This window comes from Coffea arabica, chromosome 5c (assembly GCF_036785885.1).
Source record: "Coffea arabica cultivar ET-39 chromosome 5c, Coffea Arabica ET-39 HiFi, whole genome shotgun sequence".
Taxonomy (NCBI): Eukaryota; Viridiplantae; Streptophyta; class Magnoliopsida; order Gentianales; family Rubiaceae; genus Coffea; species Coffea arabica.
In genome coordinates, this window is record NC_092319.1 from 46,967,891 (window position 1) to 46,993,586 (window position 25,696).

The following is a 25,696-nucleotide window of genomic DNA, read 5'->3' on the forward strand; positions in this document are numbered from 1 at the left end:
CAACTAATTAAATTACTACATTATTATTTAATAATTAATCCAAACACCACCTTTTAACTTGAAATGCCTCGTGCTGTATATATATATATATATATATATATATATTCAAAGCTTGCTCTGATCGTAGGTTCTAAGAAAACAAAATGGAATTTTTTTGAAATAATTTCACAATAAATTTATCAACTTTTTTTTAAAAAAAAAAAAAATTTCATATACATTACATTTCAAAAACGTGTCATAAAATTGCAGTAGCGTAACTAGAATCTAATCTCCTCAACCCAACATTTGTTGTTCACTTCTCGTGCACTATTGTCTTCAGGTATGAAACATGAGCTGCAATCGATGTCATGGTGATGAGCTTCATTGGTCTCTTCGTTAGTTGTTATCTTTTAGTCCTACTGATTAATCAATAGGATTAGATGTCAATGTGACGATTACTCTTTATTTAGTCTACGTACTTCATAGGCTACCACGTAGACTTTTGGGAGCCTCTATTGCATTGAAAATTGATATTTATCCATTTGAGTTACGCCGGGAGGAGATTGTGGAGTGAAAGAAACCCCAAAAAGCCGTAGAAAAATACAAACGCCTATAATCGGGCCCCACCTACCTATTCGGAGAGGAGTAAAAAGGAGAAAAAAAAAACAAAGAAAAAAATGTGGGTAACGTGGCAGCAAAATGTGACTCCAGTACAGGACCCCCTTTCCTTACTGTCGACTTCACTATCCTTCTTTTGAAAAAATTCCGCCAACTCCAAAACGCCTCTCGTGCTTTGAGTCCACGTGTATGCACGTGTCCATCACTCTATCTCTTTTCCCTGCCGACGTGTTCTTAATCAACGCGTGAAAAATGCATTCCACTTTTTTTCATGTTTACTAGCTAGGAAGGAAAGAAAGAAAGAAGAAAAAAACGCCTCACACAATCACACACTAACACACACTACACACACCACAGAATGATAGAATCAACCCACCCAGGGTGCGCCATTCTCTACCTCTCCTTTTTTTTTTTTTTTTTTTTTTTTTTTTTTTTTTGGGATCTCTCGGAGAGATGCGAGAACCGCCAGAGAGAGAAGTAACACAGGTCTTCTAGAGATTACGTGAGCGAGAGGCACGTGGCCAGGAGATCTTTCAATTTTTATTTTTTTAAATTTTTCAGAAAAGAAAATTGTTTTTGGTCGAGGGAATTAATGCATTTTCTGTTCTGGGAGGGTTCATGCACCTGGAGGGAGGCTTTACCACTGGATAAGGTCGGCCGCTTGATAATGCCGAATTTCTTAGTACGTGTCGCCCTATGAACGGTGATGAACTCGGGATGGGACCCATTTCTGGACTTTTGAGAAAAAGACGACCGTACTTATCTCTCCGTTACCCTTCAGTCCGCACCAATATAAATACCGTCGAATCCCCCACTACCCAAAAAATTGAAAAAAGAATTCTGGGAGAGCGTTTCCAGAGTTCGACTTCTCCAACCGTCCAACGCCACCTCCCGCCCCTTTTTTGGCCCTGCGCTCTAGTCAAAGTTATTTTTTAACTATTTTCTTCCTGAAAGCAAAAGGAAAAAAAAAAAAAATGGGTGTTCGAGAAACTGACCCGCTTTCACAACTGAGCTTGCCACCTGGGTTTAGATTCTATCCTACAGACGAGGAGCTGTTGGTGCAGTACCTCTGCAGAAAAGTTGCAGGCCATGATTTTAATCTTCAAATTATAGGAGAGATTGATCTTTACAAGTTTGACCCATGGGATCTTCCGAGTAAGAATTTCTCTTTTTCTTTTTTCCTAATGATTTGTTGTGACGATCATTTGAAAAAAAAAAAAAAAAAGTTGTTTCTGATTGTTTTGTGTTATTTATTGATTTTGTGCAGGTAAGGCGATATTTGGGGAGAAAGAATGGTACTTTTTTAGCCCCAGGGACAGGAAGTACCCGAATGGATCGAGACCCAATAGAGTTGCTGGCTCCGGCTACTGGAAAGCCACTGGAACCGACAAGGTCATCACCACCGAAGGACGTAAAGTTGGGATCAAGAAAGCCCTCGTTTTTTATGTGGGCAAAGCACCTAAAGGCACCAAGACCAATTGGATCATGCATGAATACAGACTCTCCGAGCCTCAAAGAAAAAATGGTAGCGCCAGGGTAAGCATCGTACGATTAGTTTACATTTTTATCTTTATCAAATCCATCGATTCCTTGGATTTTTTTATTAAAAAAATTTCTGTGGTTTTCCAAGATTAATCGGAGTTTTTTTTTTTTGTACATGCAGTTGGATGATTGGGTGCTATGTCGAATTTACAAGAAAAATTCAAGTGCAGGTGCAAAGCCGGTTTCTGGGCTTCAGAGCAGAGAGCACAGTCATGGCTCATCTACGTCATCCTCATCTCAGTTCGACGATGTTCTCGAGTCGTTACCGGAGATTAGTGACCGGTTTTTCGCCTTACCAAGAATGAACTCTCTCAAGAATCTCCACCAAGATGATCAGAAAATCAATATTCAGAACTTGGGTTCAGGGAGCTTTGATTGGGCGACCCTCGCCGGACTGAATTCGTTGCCGGAACTCGGTCCCGGAAGCCAAGCTCAAGCTATTCCGGCAGCAGCTGCACATGGACATGTGAACAGCAACGTGGCCAGCTGCAATAACAACGATAGGAATAATAATGTGAATGCCCAGAATGACATGTACGTCCCATCGTTTCCGCAAGCCGGCCACGTGGACGAGGAAGTACAGAGCGGGCTGAGGAGTCACCGGGTTGAGAATTCGAGTTTCTTTCAGCATAACGCCAGCCCCCTTGTGCCTCACACGCACAGCTTTCACAACTCGGTGGACCCATTCGGGATCCGGTACCCGCCGACCCAAACCGGGATTATGGGTTTTAGGCCATGAAGAGTAGATTTAGGAGATAAAATCATGGGTGTAAAAACTGAAGATTCTGGTTTGGGGTGAATTTGTAAGTATATGGATTCTTTGGGCCGACAATTTGACTTTAATTCCAAGAGAAGACAAAGAAGAGGAGCTCGGGGAGACTTTCAAGGATTTTATTATTGGTGGGGTTGGGTGTCTTGATAGATATGCCTTATGGTTACCCCATTCGTTTTTTTTTTTTTTTTTTTTTGTAGTAATTTTTTCTAGGAGAATGCTATTTACCTGAAATGTCCATGACCATGATGAGAATGTACGTACTCTCTGCTCAAAAGCTGAGCGAGCTATTAATGTACATCAAGATCTTATTAGTGTAACTGGGGAATTCAAAGGTAATTATTATTGTAGTATATTCAGCATTATTTATTTCTTTTCAGCAAAATTTTGTGATATATCCCTTAAACTTATCAATGGCACCCCATCACGCAGCTTAAACTTATCTTTTGTATTTTTACATTTTTTTAATTAAGTTTATCATTCAAAAAATTTAAAACTTGAAATAGATACATGTAAACAAGGCATGCTCAAGATTTTATGTTCCTTTTTTTTCCCCCCCAAAAAATAGCAAAGAGTTAATGTTAACGAAATGTTGCTCATTGGACGTTGAATTAGTATCGGCTCCATCTAAATTAGTATTTTTGAAAAATCCGAACCAGACACATTTTTTATCTTTTTTTTCAAAAAAAAAAAATTTTATATGCGTCATATTGTAAAAAGTACCTGCATAATTGTTCTCTCTAAAATCAAACTTTTAAAAATAAAAATGCAATCCGATACATGGTATGAACCCTTACATTGGAATGACGCGAAGATGCCGAAGTCAAATTCCATTCTTGATCCTTGAATCGAGGATCGCATGCCCGCCCATGACATGATGAAACATTGTATTTGACCGGTCAAGTTGTTTGACCAGAAATAAGCACGTGATTTTAGAACAACCGCCAAGATTAGGCCTAACGGCGGTATCCTTTTTCTTTTCTTTTCTTTTTTTTCCGAGGAAGGTATCCTGTAGTTTCACCATTGCGGCGCCAGCTGAATGACAGGCCCTAAGCTACATTGGCGGCGGCGGCGGCGGTTAAACTCCAACGAAGGAAGTTGGAATTCTCTGCCAAAATAAATAAAAAAAAGTTGGGAATTCAAAAGCTTTTCGAAGATTTTCTTTTTCTTTTCTTACTTTCATTTGTTTCTTCTAACATTTCTTTTTCCGGTCTGTGTCTAACGGGTGCTGGTGCCCTTTGAACACCCGTTAAAATGTATTTCAGGTATTCGATTTTTAAAAATGTAAAAGAAAATAATAATTATTAATGTGTGTGTGTGTGTGTGATAAATTAGATAAAATGTACATGTCTCAAAGGAGCGTCCTAAACCGTTCATTTTTTCCACGGAGAAACCTTTGCATGTGCCATCGTACCAATAAAGAAAGATTAGCCGGCAGGAAGACAGCCCATTTTGGAGAGGACCTTTGAAAAGTATGCAACTTGCATATGTTAATTAAATGATGAGCTTGCTTGCAAAAGAAAAATTGACCGACTTATTTTATCGGACTCTTGTGAAAGATAAAGATGTTTCCATTATCTTCTGAAACTAAAATATTTGTGGACATCAACGTTGAGTTGTTCTTGGGAAGGTTAAAGAATGACAATATTCTATTGATTGGCTTTTTATACATGTTCTCTTCCTCTGCTGTAATATAAGTTGCTGAAAAAGAAAATTCCATTTTATGAAGCTAGAAGTGAACATATATAATACCCACTTTTTTCTTTTTTGATAAGTAGGAGGGTTTGAATCCAGAAACTCCTACTCACAATTACTTCCACTTATCACTCGACGCAATCCTCCCTCGTCTAATTACCACTTGATTGTTTGTTTCTTCTCGGATTTCAAAAAAAAAAAACAAAAAAAAAATCTTGAACTTGGACCTCCCTGAAAAATCATAAAATGGCTTAATTTGGATCACTACATAGTCCCCCGAAGGCTTCCATAGCTATACATTTGACGTTTCATAAAAGGATTTCCTAAGCAGTAAAGCGCCACTATCCAGTAACGACACATTGGGCCCATCTTATTGGACTTAAATAGTATTTGAGGCTGTGGTTGATTTTGGGCCTCTTTTGACTACCTATTTAAGCCTTCCATGATTTGTGATCTTATTGGCTCATGACATATGATTCATAGCCTCATGCATAAGACTCAACCAGCACAAACTTTTATTCTCTCTCTCTCTCTCTTCTTCCCCAATTTTTAATAACTTATCAATAAAGCATAAATCTTCTAGCACATACATATCAAGCTTTGGTGCATGATAATTAATTTTAATTTAATTTTAAAATTCAAAATTTACACATGTGATATGTATCCAAATTCAACAATATATATACCATCAATGTATATATATATATATAAGATTAATTCATGGATGAATAGCGAGGGAGAGATTTATTTGGATTTTGTATGTTGAACAACCTTTTTTTTCCTAGACACAATAAATTCTATTTTGGACCAATTTCTACCTTACACTGAAGGGATGGTTAAATTCAATGAGGAACCCAAAAGGAGTTGAACGCTACCCGCATGGATTTAGAATACTGCTCATATTGAGGTACATTGATGGGAGGTAAGGTTTGAATCCTTAACCTCCCACCCCACTGTATACAGTGGTGGCCAGCTCCTCTATTGGGAGTTGGTTCCGGTGGCCAACTACTTGGTTGTTGAACAACTTACCTTAGTCTTTTCATTTGCAGCGAGGGAGCTGCTGGTTTGCGGTGGGAGCAAATATGCGTTTACGAGAATCCCGCAAAAGCACGAAGTGCCACTGAACCTCCACGAATCATTCGTTTTGTCCATTTCCTAAAGCATTTTGCACCGCGGAGAACAGAAAGTTATTATTGCATTTAACATATTTTTACGTTACAACTAGAAGTATTTATACATCCTTTAGTTCATCCTTTAAAAAAGGAAAAAAACTTAATCCTGCTCTTACTTATCCAGATTTTTGAGAGAATGAAGTCGCCTATGCCTACATGATCAATGACCCGATTAGGGGTGATATTGAACCAAATAGTTCGACTCGAACTCGCAAGCTATTTGACCAACAACTCGACTCAAACTCATTTTGACAGAGTTCGAGATTGAGTTCGAGCTACTTGTTTAAACTCGTGAGTCCAGCTCAAGTTCCAAATTATTGTACTCGAAGCTCGATGAGCCTAATCGAGTATTTTTATAATATATATATATATATAATTTTGTATATTTATTATTGTGAAATGACAATAGGCTCGATTGAGTTTGATTAGAATCGATTAGATTTAATTAGACGCGAGTGAGATAAATTGAAGTCGAATTCAAATTCGAACTCAATTAATTTTTTTACCTCGAGTCGAACTTTACTAGTGCGCTACTTGAATTCGATTCGACTCGATTCAAATGCACCCCTACAGCTATGAAAAAATATCGAGGAAACAGCGACTTTGCATGTTAAAAGCTTCACAATGTTAAAATCATTCATGAAATCTACAATACAACTGTACAAGGTTTTAACTATTAACATCAATCGGACATTACATAGTTGCAATATTCTTGTGCCCAGATGCTTACAAGTTAAAAGGGGGCAGCAACAAAAATAAAAATAAAAATTCATGAGTTCCCTTTGGGTGTACTTCTGCTGCTGATGTCAGTCCCACTTGCAATAGTGAACAGGCTAATTGATGTACATACAATCCTTTTCATATAGAGATTACCTTTCCGGATTTTGTCAAAATATTAGTGAATGGATACGAAAAATAGTTGACATTCATTTTTACTATAGATGGATAGGCAATGAGATCAATGAGCATGAAGCTGCAAACAAATCACTCCTATAACTTCACAAACAAAAGCAGCCCTTATCATCATTGTTATAACCCCACCGAACTTCTCCCCAAGAAAAATGAAAAAGTAACCCATAAATTAAGGAGGTTAAATGAATCTTGTGACACGTTTCAAAGATATTACACATATGTCCAAGGGTGGCAGTGCATATCTTTATCTTTTGTTGAGAGGAACTATTAGCTGTGTGACAGTAATATTTCTTTAGCTGCTAATTACTTGGATCAAGATAAATGATCAAGTATGTGTCTTTGTATACAAATTTGGAAAGTGATTGTGCCCAGCAGCACCATGTACAGCATGGATTAGTATTATCAATAGCTAGTTGTGATTGCAACTTTTAAGTTAGACTATCTTTATATTCCATATTTGGAAAAGCAAAACTCAGACACCTAGAACCCTCTTCAATCGCAATTCTTAGCTCTTCTAAATTGTGGCCATGCTTGTCATTGTTTTAGATAATGAAATCCATTAGCAAAATCCTAGTTTAGGTGCAACGAATTCGTATTCGTGTTAGGGAAAGACTACCGCGTATTACGCCAAATCATGGAACTTGATTTTGATAATTATTATGTGATTCATTACCGCATATTGTTTTCGTATATTATACGGTAGATCGATCTGCAATTATACACAATTTGAATATTCTAGTTATAAATTGCTACTTTTGTACGTATATCTAATTTTGTTACTGCACAAAATATCTTCGTCTAGCTAGTTGGGTGCGTGATCGGAGGTTTAAGAAAATTTTCGAATTTGGGACCTCAAGGAATTTCTTTTTCTTTCACAGGGAATTAAAATTGTCATTCTTTTGTGGAGCGAGATTCAATTTTTGTTGTTAATCGTGTCATTTTTTTTTCATTATTAAAAATCATTTTCGTGCGCGACAAGAAGATACTAAAATTTCAATTCTCTTGTTTTAGGGGAAAAACTAACAAAAATTCACGTCTTAATGGCAAAAAAATAAAAGAAAAAGAAAACTGCAGTCTAGCTTCTTGAATGCATCCATGATTGTTCGTGGCGCTGCCACTATGGCTTTTAATCCCTTCTCCACCTATTTGAGAAAAGCTAGCTATTCCAAAGTATTTATAAAGCCCATGCTTTGCAAAGAGTTAGCATTCAAATAGGTAATGATATTGTTGACTCAACAAATAGGTTGGCCTCTTTTGCTTCCTTAGGGCAGTCAATACTCAAAAATGCTGCTTCAGTTCCAGTGTAAAATAGGTAACTTGCTTGCCGTTTCACTTCCCTCGTAGTCATAGGTTCATTCAATTCCCTGCCAGTTAATGAACGAACGAATATGGTTGACCATTGATACAAGAAAATCCATGAAACCTTCTTGGATTTGAAAAACGCATGCAGTCAAATTGGATAAGTCCAAGTCCACTAACAGTTTTTTTTTTTTTTTTTTCCAGAATTTGCCCTTTTTAGCTAGGAACCCTTAATTCTTCTCCAATTCAATTCTGTTTCGGTTCCTATATAAAATTAAGTTCAATGTCAAAACTCTTAGGAACTCAATAGATATTCAAATTGAGCATCATCAGTAATGTAATGGACACATGCATATATATATATATATATATATATATATATATGATGAAGATCATTGATGATATATATGTGATGATGATGATGATGTGGTTAGTGTATTAATTAAGAAGGAAAACAAATTGTTGTAGCATACCAAACCAATGTTGATTTCGTAAGGATATATAATTATGTACAAGCAACAGAAGAGATTTATTTGATGAGGCCTGAATCACATGTGAAAGGGTCATGCAATTGTGACTTGCCTGAATTTGTTAGATGTTATGGAATTCTGCCTTTCTTGTGGCGTAATTCCAGGGCCTGTCTTTTAAACTTGTTCGGCATCATAACTGATGCATGCCAAAGCCAAAGGAAAGCTGACTTTGCCTACCCCATTGTCAAAATCATATTACATGCAATCAATCAAATTTGTCTATTTTCAGAATGCGTACGTAGCAATCCCATTGTAACTCTTCTTCCCTGGATTTTAGCTACATCGATCAAGGGTTACTTTAATTAATGGCCTTTTCTTTTTTTTTTTTGTGAGGCTACAAAAAGTTTTTTCCAGCTATTAATTAAGTACCTGCCTACGTACACAAATTGATGGCTCTCCAAAGGACCGGCTGCATATATATACATATATATAGATATAGATATAGTATACTCGGATTGAACATCTCAAAAAGTCACGAGTCGAATGGGCACATGCAAATCTATACTTTTCCTCGTTAAACAGCGTAAAGAGCAAATTAGGTTTTCCAATTTCCAATCATCTGAAACCGATGCGTACCATATTTTTCACTCACGGCCAGCCCACGTGGACGGTGGTGATTAATTAGGCTTATGTTTTAACTCAACTGTCAATTAATTTCCATGACCTCATAAATTAACAACTTCTTCTTGCGTTAAGATAAGAGGTGCCCTTTTTTCTCTCTGTCTTTGGTGTCCATGACGACAATGATGGAAATGACATTTTTTTTTTTTTTTTATCTATCCTTCTTTCTGCAGCTCCCTCGTGAAAAGTTTTCTTTCTAATTTCCTCTTCATGCACTCAGGACGTGATAGAAGACGGGTTTTGATTTATGGATAGCGTCGTTGTGGTTAAATATTATTAATTAGTAACTCGGAATCTATTAGTTTGAAGGAGAAGTAATAGATTCTGAGGATGCTAGCTTAGCTAGTTTATTTTGGCTTCTTATTGCTTCGGCTGCTGCGCCATGCATAGGGTAGAGCACCCCACCCCGAAGTCCAAGTTTTTTGTGAAAGGAAAAAAAGGCTTCTGTTATTCATAATAATATTCTCGAAAATATTATAGAGCTGTACAAATTATTTGTTGTCAATTTATGTAGATGTATAAAAATTCTTCCGAGCTTAACGGTAATTACGAGTAGACAATTGATTTCTGTTGTTGCGAATTGACAGTCACCCACCCCCCCACCCCCCAAAAAAGCTTGGTTCAGGTAATCAAATTTTAATTAATATATATCATCAGAAATCATGATATATATATATATATATATATATATATATATGTATGTATACATACATGGACAAGCAAGCGAGCATGCACATACAAGTCAACGTGGACTCGTGGACCGGCCGCATCCATGACTAAAGGACCAAAAAAAATCAAATCCCAGAAAAAGAAAATGGAGTATTTCCAGACTGCCTTTAAATAGTGTTGAAAGATGAGTCTAATCAATCGGTACTTGAATCTAACTCGATTTGATAAGAGCTCGTTCAAATTTGATTCTCCAACTAGTCAATTTAAGTTTGAACAACGTTTTACGTCTAATAACACTCAAATTCAATAAAAAAAAAACTTATTCAAATTCAGTTTCACAAATAAATAAATAAAATTTTAAAATAATTAAATAAATTTGAACACTAAAATATTTAACTTGTTTACACCCCTGCCTATCTTTTAAGGCATGGGATCCACCATCTTGTCCAGCAGCCCACAGAGGATACTAATTTGACATTGATGGAAGGTTTTGACGGAGTAATTATACATATTCGAGACTGACGATAGGACGGGGCCAGCTTTCATTCTTTATACCGTATATATTTCTGGTTATCTATTTATTGCAATGGGGGAGATTAGTTTAGGGGTTAATTAATGAGAGGAAGAAATGGAATACAAATACAAGGATGTGGGGTCATGCAGATATAGGCTACAAATCAGAGATGTGGGTCGTGTTGGTTCTGATGATAAGAAATGGACTCCGAGAATTGACCCAATCGGGACCCTACTGGTCGATCGTGAACCAGCAATTAGGACCCACCGCTCATCTCCATGCATGCTTTTCCATGAAGATTTTGTAGCCAACAATCTCAAAATAATACTAACTTGTATGTCTTTTTTTTTTTTTTTTTAAACCTAATCTTTCTTTTTTGGTCTAATTTTCTGATGAAGTCTTCGTCCTTAAAAATTCGCTTCCATTACCATACATATAACACCCCAGTATTAATTAAGAAGGTCAAATATTGGATTTGGATTTTCGTTTTGCGTTATTTTGTCAGCGCTAGGGTTTGCATATATCTCTCGACCATCTATATTTACCTGAAATGACCATAAGGAAAAAAGAAAATCAGACTACCTAATGGGAGAAGACACAGGTCAAGCGGCTAGCTAATAAAATCCGTTATCAAAAAATATCAAATAATATGGTCGCCGCCTAATATGCATTCACAACATTAGACTACTTAACTTATTGCTCGTCCTATATATATCAAAATTTACTAAGAAACGCAAATTGGGATTAATCAGTACTCACCACCACATAGCCTTTTAGAAAGATTCTATGGTTTCTTTTGGAAACCATCCATTCTCTTTTAACTTGTATCTCTCAAGAACGATATCTATCTATTTTTAAATTTATTTAATTTGCTATAATTTACGGATCAAAATTACTTATTCATCATCCAACCAACCAACCAACGATAAATTTAATTCAAAAGAGAATTAATATACTCTCTCTCTCTCTCTCTCTCTCTTAGAGATACATGCATACATCTTGGCACGAGCATTTTAACTAGTAGATCATTATCTCAACTGATCAAAGTATATTAATCAGGTTTGTAGTTTATTTGTCAAAATATATTTGCTTACATCATCATTACAATTTTCAACACATCTTTTTATCTGTTCAATTACCTTTTTATCTCACATACATCACATCACAAAAAGTACTATAGTAAAAATATCTCTAATAATTCACGATCCAAACAAACATAATTATATAATGGGTTTCTTTTCAAATAAGCATAGGAATTGTCTTTTTTTTTTTTTTTTTTGTGGGCGGGGGTGTTAGTAGATTGAGTACAGCTGTCAAGTCGTTCTTGGGACCTGTATGATGTACTATGTCAAAACTTATTGAAGACCAGAAATAATTAAGACCATAGTTAAGATAATGACGACCATCATCTGCCCCAATAGTTTCACCGGCCCTCTTATTCCTTCTCGTGTTCAATCACGAAGGCGAAGAATAATTAGACTTCGAGTTCATTGGCCTAGGTTTCAGTTTCAAGCCTTAGCCCGTGCAAACTTGTCCCAAAGTTAAAAGCATGATAATTACTAGTATATGCTAACTCTTGTGATTTTTCTTTTTCCTGTTCATGATGATTTTCTTTTGGCCACTGCCAAGAAAACTAGAAAAAGTGTGATGTTTCAGAGCTTTAAAGTAGGACCACCCCCCCGCCCCCAAAAACGGAGGCCCTCCCCCCAGCCCAATCACCCGGGCCGGGGCAGGGGAAATTATCTTTCGTCCTGTCAAACCTTTTATCGCCGATGTGCTGGGTGAGTGTGTGTTGCGGAGTGGTCCCCACCCCCTGAGCTGCCACGTGTCGCGAACTGTCTCATTTAGGAATCACGCGTGTCGGTTAATTAAAGGCCTGAATTTCAGTTCTCAACTCCCTCAATGCGCATATCCGGCGTTAATCACCTTTAATTTTCACACTCAGTGCCCGGCTGTAACAATTTGGCATGACGTGGAGGAGTGTGACTGGCCAGTGGCATCTTGGCTTAAAGATAATTGAGGAATTTCATTGTATTTTATTATTGTGACACCACCGTAATCCCGTGGTCCGTACCCGTATAAAAGATGGACCAGCCAGCTCTAAACAACAATTCGGTCGATTCTCTGTATTTTCTGTTGTTGTGCTAATGTTCTTCTTGCCCGATAGCTTTTCTTCTTTCTTTTTTTTTTTCTTTTTTGGGGGTCCAAAGCTGAACAACAGTTGTATCTCTTCCTGATCCAATTCGACAGCTTTTCAGATTGATCAAATTTTGATCCATCAGTCCTAGTAGTAATTAATGGAGAGTACGGATTCATCCACTGGCTCTCAGCAGCCTCAGCTTCCCCCCGGCTTTCGCTTCCACCCCACCGATGAAGAGCTTGTAGTCCACTACCTCAAGAAAAAGGCCGCCTCAGCTCCCCTTCCCGTTTCCATCATAGCCGAAGTCGATCTCTATAAGTTTGATCCTTGGGAGCTCCCAGGTCAGTACTCCTATGTTGAAACTGTTAATCAACCCTTTTACTTTTTGTTCATGTATTTGCATAGGTCCTTTTGAGTCCTATACCGGGTAAAGCATTTTAATACGGGTTATCGTCGTTTTTCTTGTTTTGTTCCTTTTGTTTTTTGGCAGCTAAGGCGACTTTTGGCGAACAAGAATGGTACTTTTTCAGTCCGAGGGACAGGAAATATCCCAACGGGGCACGGCCGAATCGGGCGGCTACGTCGGGATACTGGAAGGCTACGGGGACTGACAAGCCTGTGCTTACCTCTGGGGGGACGCAGAAAGTTGGGGTGAAGAAAGCTCTGGTGTTCTACGGGGGGAAGCCGCCAAAAGGGATCAAAACTAATTGGATCATGCATGAGTATAGGCTGGTTGATAACAAAACTAGTATCAAGCCTCCAGGTTGTGATATTGGCAACAAAAAAGGCTCCCTCAGGGTAAATGTCTCCATCATTTCCTCTTTTTCAAATTTATCATTTTTGTGGAAGATTGGTACCTTTTTTGATGTTAATTTCCTAGGATGATGAATTCAATTACACTTATTTGTGAGGTTTCTTTTTTATTTTTTTTCCCTTTTCTTTTCTTTTTTTTTTTGGCTTTTCCAGCTCGATGATTGGGTGCTATGTCGGATCTACAAGAAGAACAATACACCAAGACCAATGGATCATGACAGGGATGATTTTAATGATATGATGCCATCAATCCCTCCATCTTTACCGCCTTCAATGTCTATGTCGTCGCAACAGAAGATTCTGGGACTGAAGGCTTCAAACTTTGGTGCATTGCTCGAAAATGAACAAAGCGCGTTTGAAGTACCGGGGATGCTGAGTAGTGAAGGTAACTCTATGTCTCAGTTAACTTCATCTGGGGCCGCAAAATCACAGCTGCCTTTGGTTGGTTCAGCTTCCAATCATGTCATCCCTGCAAAGAGAGCACTCCCAGCTCTGTACTGGAACGACGAGGGAAACCCAATTTCTCCATCGAATAAGAGGTTTCTTGCTGATAGCGGTGATGGGAACATTGGGAGGACTAATAATGATGAGAACAGTTCAATCGCCACCCTCTTGAGTCAGCTTCCTCAAACAACTTCATTGCACCAACAAGCAATGTTGGGATCCCTCGGAGATGGGGTTTTTCGACAGCCTTATCAAGTTACTGGCATGAATTGGTACTCATAGATATGATGGGTTGCATGTTTCATGATGGTTTAATTATAGGCATGATTATTTATGTTTAAATTTTCAAGACAATTTTTATATGCTGATGACGGAAACCAAGGAGTATCTGAAGATTGATCGCCGGATTCGATTATGGAATGGAGGTTGAAATTTCGTGCTAAGCATATTATGCCAAGACTTCTCAGTTGAAATTTCGCCCGCGGTTCTCGATGGAGCTTTTAGCCAATTGTAGGTGAGGCCGTGCATATTTAACAGCCGGATTCATATGGATACTTCTCTATAGGATTGGTTATTCTTAGATTTCCAGAAGAATTTTCTACTCTTTCTTTAGAGAAATAGCTAGCTAGGGGATAAATACCTACCTATATCTTCTTCTTCTACTAGAATGCAGCAACTTAATGGTGTTTGAAGAAAATGTAGCACAATATTGCTCTTTATTGTATAGTAAATATAAGGGAGTATACAAGTAACTCTGCTTGCTTATAATTTAAGTAGTTCACAATTTTGTATCATTTGGGTTCCTTTTGATCGTAAGTCTGAGCATGCATTTACATATGGCAGCTACGTACCTCGAAATTGCACAACGGCCTTTCTTTCTGGTTGGCTTAAAAAACCCTAAAGAGGTTGCAAGATCAGATGTGTTGCTCACTTGAACCATTAGTTCTTCGATCTTCAATAAGTTTTCCAGAACTCGAATTCTCTTTGGGTTTAATTATTCATTGTTGCCAACCGAATCCTTTTACTAATTTGAAGCTAATAATATTTTGATTTTGATTTCTTCGCTTTCAAGTTGTTGTTGTTGTTTGTCTTCGATAAATTTGACGTCACAGGAAAGTATTCGATAAATTTTGATTTAGCTCTTATGAAGTCTCAGTGGCCATAGGCTTATAGAAGACAAAAGCCTTAATTTTGGTTGTGTTCAAGAAAACGCTCTTATGAACAATTGATCTTTGTGGCGACTGAATAATTAATGAAGAAGTCCTGTTGTGGTTAATGTGCTAGCAGATAACTTAAGTACGGGGATTGCTGCCCCAAATCGCGAAATCTGTATGCTAACTCAGAGATTCTAGTCGTCACAGGCAAAAAGAGTTGAAGATAAACCTTTGTGTGATTTGATTTGAAACATCATTATTGGCATATGGCATTCTGATTAAGACGTATCACGATACGACATAATTTGAGGAGGAGGAAAATTATACCGTGTAAAATTGAAGTCCCCGTTATCTTGTTTTGAGTAAAAATATTATATAGCATGCCAAATTAATTAATAATAATGTGTTTCTAGGAAAATAATCAAGCAGCAAGCAGATATTAATTTCTCGTGTGACAAGACTGATTTGAGATGGAATCCTGCTGAAAAGGGCATTTTTGATAAACGACAGATTTGAGGATGCGAACTAGCTACTTGCATTTGCACACCGCAGTTGACGTACGTACCACCATCCACAAGAAGAAGAAAATTAACGGATTATCATCGATCTGAAAAGAAAAGAAAATTAGAAGAAGAAGAAGAAAAAAGGGAGCGTGAGAGATCGCGCACTTACTTTTTTTTTTTTTTTTTTTCTTTCTGTACAAAGGAAACCAACTACTAATACTAGTTCCTTTTAACCTAATTCTTTGCATGTCTTGATCATTTGTTTGTAGTAAAAATGAAAGGCGCGCACTAGTGTGAACATGGTAAATGGTTTTCCCACTTTAGCTAGCCGTTGGAAACGTTCCACATGAATAATGTACAAGAAAGCATTTTGTATTGCATCACATCATCTCCTTCCATGATCATCTTCAAAAATGAGTTGATGAAGAATTTGAGTTAGCGAAATGGGGGCGTCATTATCTCTCCTCCTTTGTTCAATGAATCGATGAGACATGGGGGCGTATATTCCATCGGCAATAGGGTCTCACATGTTGACAACAAGAGGCTACCTCACAAATGGCTTTCTCTCTTTGCTGACCATATATGGGACCATTCTTGCTGTCACCCAAGGGAATCATTATGTTAAAACCACACAAATTTATCATCGTTAATCCCATTCCTTTCTTGGGCAAGAGTACAAAACCACTTTTAATTTTGTTTCGTCTTATTGCTGCTTAATTTAGCATTTGATAATGGGCACTAATATTTTTATTCCCTCCTGCCTGGAACAACCATTTACAAGCCACAGCACTCATGTCTGAGTCGAGTCGAGTCCAGTGAGGTGGAGTGGAGTATTGTTCTCTTCTTCTTCTTCTTCTTCTTCTTTTTCTTCTTCCTCAAAGACTGTATGTATATACATAATTCATCCACATATTTTTCACCTACATGCATGAATGATTATGCAAGACCAAACGGGAAAGTTACCAGATCAAAAAAAATGCTTACGCAAGGTACATTTATTTGTATGCCATACTGGGGGGAATTGTGCGCAATTGAATTAAGCATGTATAATTTCACGTATTCGCAGCAGACCGCGATTGTCGTATATACGTATTTATGTACGTACAAATGTATATGCACTAGCGGAAGATTATCGCATTGAAAGCAACGCTTAAGCTCGGCTAGCTTGCTTGATGACCTATAGATAAACCCTTTCACATTCCTTTATCAGTCAAGACCTATTTATATCTGCTCATGCACTTTATGGATATTAAAATTTATTGTTTAGTTTGAATTTGATCTTAATATAAGGGCAATCCACCACATTATCTTGTCATATAAGTGACATTTGAACAATTAGCATATTTGAAGAAAATCGTTGCAAGTGGAATTTCAGTTCTTGCAAGCCAAATTCTTGAATTTATATTGATTCCAAGGACATATCATCATGAAATCTTCGCATTCACCAATCCATCAATTATGATTTATTGTATGATTTAAAACATATAGTAAAGCATCTCCTTCTGAATAGGGATTACAATCACTAAACATTAGTTTTTGATCTAGTTGCAAAGATATACAACAACTAAAATGCTAATTTAGAGGAATAACCACGTCAAATAAAGTACTAAAACATCTTAGACCACTCAATTCAAGAAAACAATTAAAAGTAATGCAGTACATACTTTAGATTTGCAGCCAAATAGTTTTAAGTAGATAGTTAAATCTATTAGCAAATCAAATTAAGTGAAAATTTTGCCTAAATGGAATCATCAATAAGATAACAAACAATTTGAAAATTATCATAACTAATAGTTAAAACAACAAAAGTAGATGCAATCTTCATATGGGAAAATTTATAATGATAAACTTACTTTAAACCACAAATAATAATTAACAAATGTAATCTCCTTCCTATCATGCCTATCTAATATGGACAATTGAATTAAAATACTAAAAAATTATCACACAAGCAACCTTCAAGATTACAGATTTCTTACAATCAAAAAGTAGATTGATTAAAGAAAACATACCTATTGAGATTTCTTACAAGCAAACAGTAGATTGGCTAAAGAAAATATACTTATTGAGAAAGGTGTTGCAAAATGAGGAAGAGGAGTAGCTAATATAGCAATATCCAAATTTAATAGGCTACATGATTGTAGTGAAAGAAAGTTGTAAGTAAATGAAATGAATATGAACAGATGGGGTAACGCCCAAGAAAGCAAACTTCTCTACTAATTGGCATTAATTGTGTCTTAATATCTATATATTATAAGTTTGCAGATAACTGATAAGAAATGCTTTGGGAAATTAAGAGACTTGGATGTTAATACAATTAAATGATTAGAAGGGCTTTTATGTTATTTCACTAAAACACAAGTTGAATTTAGTTATACCCAATATTCAATCAGATATCTGCCACCCCTAACTTTAAATGTCTAAAAGGACATCTAAGTAATTACAACAAAACGAAATTAGCTATAATGACTTGTATTCAATACTCCAATTGCACTTCAAACTCTTACATTCCCAAAATAGTCCTACCCTTACGGTTGAAATCCAAAGAACATCTTTACCCTAAACTCATTCTTATATAATATAAGGATAAGGATATATATATATATATATATATATATATATATATATATATATATATATATATGTTGATGATGAATGCCGGGGGAAGTTAAAGATTGATGATCAAGTGTTGTGAATCTTGTATTTCTTTTATAAATGGGACAGTTCATTAATTGACTACATATTTGCTTATCCCACGGGCTGGAAGATAATTAACCTCATTGATGCCAGAAAACCCCGAATAGTCGTCTTCTTGATTAGTGACTTTAATTATAATTACGTCTAACCAACCAAGAATCTTTCCCAAATGTAGGCACATAATTGAATTAAATTAAAAAAAAAAATTAGAGATGACGGTCTTAAATCCTGGCCCACACAATATGGTAGAGTACAACTCCAAGTTGGGATTATGATCAAACTTCAAAGCCCTGTGCCTGTATCCTCTTTTTTTATAGCTACATTGCAGCAAAAGGCTTTAATCATAACTAATCCTATCCTGATAGATATTTGGCTCACAGCCGAATCACTGATTAGACTGCTGAATTCAAGGCTTCTACAAAGTTTACAGTAACAGAGTTCAACTCTGACGTTGACAGTCGTTTGGCATTCAAAAAGTACACCATCCTACCACCTCAAGGAAGGACCACCACCACTTTTCCGGCTGCCCGCCACCGCCTCATTGCTCTTTCATTTATAGATAAATCTTGAAGAAAAGATCTAAGTGCTAATCCACTAGAAATCTCAAGATGATGGAACTAATAATATCAAATCACATCCCCTCCCCCCCCTCCTCCCAAAAAAAAAAAGAAAGAATGGACCGTATAATATATTTCAAGCAATTTAAGGGGTTAAAGTGATAATAATCCAAAAAAAAAGGAGAAAAATACAAAGGAATTGAAACCAGAAGATATTATTCTCTCTAGACGGCAAATGAATCAAATAAAATCTTCTTGAAAGTTGTTTTTCTTCTTGACACCGTTTGAATAAAATCTGTTGGAACAAAATATTCCCCCACCTCTCAAAATGTATGAATCAAGTAAAATATGCCCATAAATGGGCAACATTAATGGGCCACATTTTCTCGGTTTTATTGCTGGGCTCTCCGGACATCAACAACCCGACAAAATAACAGATTGCCTACCTCTGAATTATGCCAATTGCCAAGCCCTTCAATCCAGATTTTTTTTTGTGACATTAATTAACTTTGATTTATACACAAAATTAGTTAGAACTGGACCACTACTTCTTCTAAATACTTTATGCTTTTTTAGCTATAATTAAAAAAAAAACCACTCTATAGCAATTTTTCCGGCCATCAAATCAAAATATCTATCCTATTTTTGTAGATTAATCTTTGCAAGACCATCTGTTTATAAATTCTTTAAACTAGTTGATTGACATAGATGCCAAGTTTACAAAAATTAAATTTTAATAAAAGGTACATCACACGCATCTGTGTGCAAAAATTACTCAAACAACATCCTATACGGAATATTTATTTTTATAGTATTGAGTTTAAAATACTGTCTATTCAAAAAAATAGAGAGAAGAGAATTAGAAGGACAATTATAAATCATATTACTTTTTTTGGATAAATGAGAGATTTTGAATCCAAATCGTACTATTTTAACTTCCCTCGAGTATGCCGTCATTACAAATTCCATCCATTTTTGTACTCCACTAGCATCTATATCTATATATATTGCAGGAAGAGTTTTTAGGATGGTTAAATCAAAATACTTATAATTCCTTATTCTTTTTTTATAGAATTTTAATTTTTTTAATTATTATATATCATTTCATGTTTTTTGAATTTAAAAGTAGGAAGTGGCCCACTTATATAGGAATTTGATTTGAAATCTATTCATGTAATGGTAAATAAAAAGGAAAATCACTAACTCTACTAAAAGTAAATAAGTAAATAACAATATTTTACTCTTCAATTTAGTAATCCTAACTAAAAGGGCAAATTATATAGAAAATAAAAAGAAAATAATATTCATTGGTTATGAATTTAAAATATCAATAATGGTACCATTTGTGAATGCTAGATTATGAAATCACTAAATAGAAAACAAAGTACTACTAGCCTAAAAAAACAAATTATAAATTTAAAGGGTTTGGGAGAATGGTGAAGTAAAAAGAATAGGAAATTGGGTGGCAAAAATAGAAAGTTAAAGGCTAGTTATAGGCGAGAGAAAGAGAACAACAAGGAGTTTAAAGAGTGGTGAAAAAAAATTTGCCAAAAAAAAGGTAAACTACTACAAGATTGAATGAAGAAAGGAGAAAAGAAAAAATGGAATTGTAAGGATATGACAGGAAGGATGACACCGTGGTAAGAGGTCTGAAAGTCATAGAAAACAGCGGATAATCAATTAACAGGTAAAAGAGAGTGGAAAGGGTGATAATTTTTAATAATTTTAAAAATTTTAAAAACACATATTGCAAAGATTATTTTAAATCTATATTAAAATTTATGAAGAACATTATTCTATAAGCACTCAACAATTTTAGGATTACAAGATGAGAGAAAAATTTTATAAAATTGAGGAAAATGAATTAGTTATACTTTATATTTTTAATGTTAAAAATTTTGATATATGGGTATAACATGATATATTGATAAATAAGTTTACAATTGCTCTATCATCTAAATTGTTATAAACTAAATTATTGTATTCAAATTGTTATCATATACATTGACAGACAATAGATTAACAAAATTTGGTTTCAACTTATTTAAAATATTAAAATTAAGAAAATCTATTTTGTACTTACAAAATAAACTTTTTTTTAACATGTTAAGCATACGTTTTTTTTTTAAAATATTTTTATTTTTTCATATACTTTATCCTATACTATAACAAGTAAGTATTATTTTGAAATGAAATATAAATACGTGCATAGCACTGGATCAAAATGCTAATTCTAATATAGCCTATGGAGTATTTGACTGGGAACGGACGAAAGCATCAACACGAGGCATGATCAAGGCATCTGTCGAAGTTTGACCAGTCAGTAATAGTGACCTGGTCAAGTACAGCAGCGTGTCTGGGAAGTTCCATCTGTCTTTCCTATTCAAGATTTATGATGATCGGATCCAAGTCAAAACTCTGATCAAACATTCAAAAACCATAAAAACGAACATTCCCCGCAAGTGTAACCCCATCCATGCCGAGTAAAGCACACCATAGGAAAAAAAAAAAAAAAAAAAAGCAATACCAGAGAAAAGTCAATACCACCATCGACCTATAAAACCAAAAAACCGAGAAAACCTCAACAGCAATCCAAGAGTACAACAATCATAGGACTAGTAAGTTCGCTTGCTCAAGTTCACAAAATGGAGAGCGATCCAATCCCTCTGATGGAGGTGACTATCACAGTAGAGAGGCTTCCAGTTGTGGCAGACGAGTCTTGGCACGGTCCAAAAGTAGCAACTCAGAGATCCCGTATTATGCAGGCTTCAAGGTTAGCACGAGGTTTGTATCCAGAGATGGCGTCCCTAGCGCCTAGATATTATGATAAATTTAGGAGAAAACAAGCCAAGAAGGAGATTCTGAGGAGAGCTTTGACGCCCCCGGTTCGCCGGCCGACCTTAAGGTGGTTGGATTTCAGGCCAACACCCAGCCGTCTTCGTAATATGTCCATGGAATGATCAAAGATTTGGTTGCAATAATCTCAAGTCTCTGCTTCAGGAGAGGCGTTTGAACGCTTTTTGTTGTCAAATCTCGATTGCAGACGGAGCACTAACTAGTTTCTGTGTCGCTATATTTCTTGGGGCGTCTGTACATATTCTTGAGCTATGATTGATCCGTGTAATTATTGCTTTCCGGGACTAATTATAATTATCTTTTCATAAACCCAAAATAGGGAAAAACAAAAATTCAGTACACAAACGTCAAATAGCAAAAAGCATTTACTGAGTGTTATGTAACAAATCACAAGTAGATTTTTATTACTTGTTTTTAACACGAACAACAACATGTTATATATGTACCAATGTAGGAGTCCGATATATAACCCTGGCCAAGTGACTGATTACATATTTCGATGGGGAATTACAAGAAGGGCTATACATACACGATGTTGTTTACAATGGAAATTGAAGTTTATACTAATGTCATCTTCCCCTGCTATGGTAATTCAATGGACGCATATTTCCCCAGCCATAACCCTTGATGTCAAAATTTCATCGTTCAATTTACTAGAGGAATGGGACAACTCTTCCTTGTCCCTTCTTCTGGCCTCTGGTCCTCCGTTCATTTAGTCCTGTGTGGATCAAGTACGAAAGAGATTAACAATAACATCGCAGAAAGCCTACACATTTATCTCATAAAGCTATCACGGGCATACCTTCGGAGTGCTTATTGATGCAGGATTGACATTTTCTTCTGCTGCTTGCTCAGATATTCTAGATTCTGATTTCTCATTTGAATAACTAGAAAGAAGATATTTCAAGGGAAGCAGAAAATAAGTCATCCAAAAAGCTAGTCATCCAAGTCCTAATATAATTCCTTGTATAGCACTACCTCGTAGACTCATGCTCCACATGACAATACAGAATTCCACTCCCCAAGGGGAAAAAGGACAAAAAAAAAAAAAAAAAAAACCAAATGCATGTGAGAAAATTGCTAGAACTGAATTGTGAGAAGACTTACGTTGAGAGTATTGTCACCCAAATAAGCTCCACACAATCAACCCAAAGAAGTCTTTGTTCAATTGGGATCACACCATAGGTTATAAGGTGAGCAAATGGCCACAGCTTCCAACCTGCCTGAAGATTTGAACCACAGCGAAGGATGGAGTTAAGAGGGGCATACCAATTGCAGAATAACAAGTTCAATAAAAATCTTTGATTGGTACAATTAGAGAAGCTAATGATCTAGTTTTTCCATCCATTTCTTACTTTAAACTCCACCAAAATATTGTGAACACAACCTAAAGCAGCTCACTCTCATTAGTGCTTCCCCCAGAAGCAAAGACGAGACTACCAACAACCCTCACATGTATCATTACAGGAAAAAGGAATAAGAAAGTCCGTCATATGCCATTCTTTAGGTATGGTTGAACTAAAAAGATTAAAAGATTATAGTCTACCAATGCGAACATGTATCAAAGGTGGAGACAACTATCATAAAATGATTGGTTCCCTTTGCAAAATATCCCACCAAAACCACTCAACTAAATCAGGGAAAGAAAACTCCAATACCAGACTGACATTAACAATTACATTAGGAAGTATCTCAGCAAAAAAGAAAGAAATGTCATCTTACAGTTAACATGGGCCAGAATGTTGCCTTCAATTCACCAAAAATACTGGCAGGGGATTCAAGACGCAAAGCTCCCACAACCGCATAATAGATACTGTTCCAAACTGCAGACCAAAAGGTCTGGTCGAACACTACTTTTGCAGGAACGACCCACCAATCATCAGAGGGAAAAAGAGCCTGAAATGACAATGCTTTATCAATTACTGGAGAACAAAAACTGTGTATTAAGGTAGACAAAATGAAGATATCATGACAAAACATATACCTCACAGAAGTGATAGTAATAATGAGAAAGTGATCCGTGTAGGGTAAAGCCAACAAGACCTGATCTGAACATGCGTGCTCTATCAAACTCAAGAAGAGGTTTACCTTCATAACACTGTGCAGTTTAAAGGATAAGGATTAACAATCAGGGTGTGCTTTGAGACAACTTGAAAAAGAATAATGCTGAAGCCTTGCAAAAGGGTGGACTAACCTGTGCAATCCAATCACCAACAGAATAAACGACCCCACTTATCATCATTTTGGCAAAAACTGGATTTGTTTTAAGAGCTTCTTCATACGCACTCCAGTTGTGTTGCGGTACATATCTCAAAATCTCATAAAGTGTCCATCCCTAACAGAAGAAAGAGAAGTAACTTCTTCTTAGTAGTCATTATTACACATGTACAAAACATTAACAGGTTGTCAAGTCCCTTGCCTGAAATGCAAAACATATGCTGGTACCTTTTTTTGTTCCATGGTTAATAATGCCATTTGAATGCATAATAAGCTATTAACGTTTCACAATAATAATTACTTGCAACAGCTTAACAAGTAGAAAAGGAAATTAGCTATAATGGCGTATCAACTCTCTCAACCCCATTCTCGTTTTCCCTAGAAGGCAGTGATTGCATAGCTTCATTTTCATCCCTTAAATTCTGATAGACAGCATAAAACTTTGACATATCTAATTGCATGAGTCAGATTATAGAGTCAAATTTATCTCAAAAATTTTCATGTTAGATTGCCTTCTTGAGTCAAAGAAGCACCTATTTGTGACAATGAGCAAGCATCTTGTCACTAGGTTAGCAATGCTTTTGGGAAGTAATTTAGCCCACTTTTTAGAGCTTTTAGTGAAAGAATTGGACAGCCGAACTTGTACTGCAAAAAACAATTTTTTGTAAACGAATGAAGGCTTCCAGTCTTAAAGACGAACACAAACATCATGCACCACACAAAACATAGCTTCACTGGAACCATGAAAGAAGTACAACAACACGAACCTTATTATGATGATGATACCCAAAAATAAAAATATATGGGGTACAAGCACAAAAGGAATAAGCTACTTAGACCAAAAGAAAAATAAACTAATTAGAGTATAGCGTTTTTATGCATCAAGCAATCCCCTACCACGAATAGCAATCAAGCTTCAAATCCAAAAAATACACAGAAACAATCCCAAAATCTAAGAAATTTTACGATTTCCCCAACGGCTGATGAACTCCAGTCACATTACTTGGTACAAAGAAGAAGTATGAAATTACTCACATGCCAATAATCGCTGTCGATCGTGAGCAACTTAGTAACAGCAAATGTCCCAGCAGCCAGAACAATGGAAGCATTAATAGCACTATCCATTAGCCTCTCCATTTCCTGCTCCCCCTTTTCACCTTCCACACTGGACCCTGTTCCACCACCACCACAATATCCAGAAGATGATGTTGCAGCCTCAAAAGACAATCTCCCTTTGTTACTAAACCCATTCACTACTTGATTTAAAATATCTTCTCCACTAAGCCCTTCTGTTTCTATCTCTACAATCCCCCCAAGAACCCCATCTTGTTGATCAGTGTAGTCACTGCTCTGTACTGGGATGATGTCTGGCTCATTGGACACCGAACCTACTATAAAGCTGGAGTCTTTATGATGCTTTGACAATAAGAGATTGAAGGGGTGGGGAAAAGATTGGATTTTGGAGGTGGGCATTGGTTGAAAACATAGGGAGGACTTGGGTTTGGGGAGAGAGAGGAAAGTCTGAGGAGTGGTGAGGCTGTTGATGGAGGCCATGTTTGGCGTCTGGGGGAAAATGGGGGTGAGTCTCTCTCTCTCTCTCTCTCATCAAACCGGTGAAGGAATGAAGAGGGCGTGCGAGCTCATTATACGAGAGGTAGCTGATTTTGGGTGATCTGGTGTGATAGGGTCTATGGCTCTGCACTCTTTCTTGGTAGGGCCCGGATGACTCGGATCCTTGTCATGGAAATGTGTACAATCGGATGGATGAGAATTGAGAAGGAACCAATAACTAGGCTCTTTTGGGTGTAGGTGGAAGGAAGTCTACATGCTTCGTTGGCATGTGTAAAGGCACCCATTTCCTTTGAATTTTCAATTGAATTTAGTTTGACGACGGTTCAGTTTTTTTTTTAATTTTTTATTGATCCCTTTGATCCATCCCTTCTTTGTCTTATTCAGCTTCTATGATCAATATTGTGAGCCAGTGGGTCGATC

At 36.5% G+C, this 25,696-nt stretch overlaps 3 protein-coding genes across 3 annotated transcripts; 2 read left to right on the forward strand and 1 right to left on the reverse strand.

The window, feature by feature from the left end:
* The first annotated feature begins 1,423 nt into the window (after positions 1 to 1,423).
* LOC113689826 (NAC domain-containing protein JA2L) lies at positions 1,424 to 3,264 on the forward strand. Its single transcript, XM_027207617.2, has 3 exons — positions 1,424 to 1,752; positions 1,865 to 2,133; positions 2,261 to 3,264. The coding sequence occupies exons 1-3, from the start codon at positions 1,572 to 1,574 to the stop codon at positions 2,876 to 2,878; spliced, it is 1,068 nt and encodes a 355-aa protein (XP_027063418.1). The 5' UTR covers positions 1,424 to 1,571; the 3' UTR covers positions 2,879 to 3,264.
* Positions 3,265 to 12,432: 9,168 nt separating this feature from the next.
* Positions 12,433 to 14,514, forward strand: LOC113690017 (NAC transcription factor 56-like). The gene is made up of 3 exons (XM_027207839.2): positions 12,433 to 12,804; positions 12,954 to 13,261; positions 13,430 to 14,514. Exons 1-3 carry the CDS (start codon positions 12,621 to 12,623, stop codon positions 14,000 to 14,002), a joined length of 1,065 nt encoding a protein of 354 aa, XP_027063640.1. The 5' UTR covers positions 12,433 to 12,620; the 3' UTR covers positions 14,003 to 14,514.
* Positions 14,515 to 21,862: 7,348 nt separating this feature from the next.
* On the reverse strand, positions 21,863 to 25,359 carry LOC113690382 (uncharacterized). Its single transcript, XM_027208246.2, has 7 exons — positions 24,740 to 25,359; positions 23,682 to 23,822; positions 23,472 to 23,585; positions 23,210 to 23,383; positions 22,595 to 22,710; positions 22,290 to 22,374; positions 21,863 to 22,205 (listed from the first exon to the last, which is right to left on the reverse strand). Exons 1-7 carry the CDS (start codon positions 25,256 to 25,258, stop codon positions 22,200 to 22,202), a joined length of 1,155 nt encoding a protein of 384 aa, XP_027064047.2. The 5' UTR covers positions 25,259 to 25,359; the 3' UTR covers positions 21,863 to 22,199.
* Positions 25,360 to 25,696: the final 337 nt, after the last annotated feature.

Coding starts and splice junctions, on each gene's coding strand:
- LOC113689826 (XM_027207617.2), top strand. CDS start 1,572: ATGGGTGTTCGAGAAACTGACCCGCTTTCACAACTGAGCTTGCCACCT. Junction 1,753..1,864: donor TGACCCATGGGATCTTCCGA/GTAAGAATTTCT, acceptor GATTTTGTGCAG/GTAAGGCGATATTTGGGGAG. Junction 2,134..2,260: donor GAAAAAATGGTAGCGCCAGG/GTAAGCATCGTA, acceptor TTGTACATGCAG/TTGGATGATTGGGTGCTATG.
- LOC113690017 (XM_027207839.2), top strand. CDS start 12,621: ATGGAGAGTACGGATTCATCCACTGGCTCTCAGCAGCCTCAGCTTCCC. Junction 12,805..12,953: donor TGATCCTTGGGAGCTCCCAG/GTCAGTACTCCT, acceptor GTTTTTTGGCAG/CTAAGGCGACTTTTGGCGAA. Junction 13,262..13,429: donor ACAAAAAAGGCTCCCTCAGG/GTAAATGTCTCC, acceptor TGGCTTTTCCAG/CTCGATGATTGGGTGCTATG.
- LOC113690382 (XM_027208246.2), bottom strand. CDS start 25,258: ATGGCCTCCATCAACAGCCTCACCACTCCTCAGACTTTCCTCTCTCTC. Junction 23,384..23,471: donor ATTACTATCACTTCTGTGAG/GTATATGTTTTG, acceptor TTGTCATTTCAG/GCTCTTTTTCCCTCTGATGA. Junction 22,711..23,209: donor CATTCTGGCCCATGTTAACT/GTAAGATGACAT, acceptor TCAAATCTTCAG/GCAGGTTGGAAGCTGTGGCC.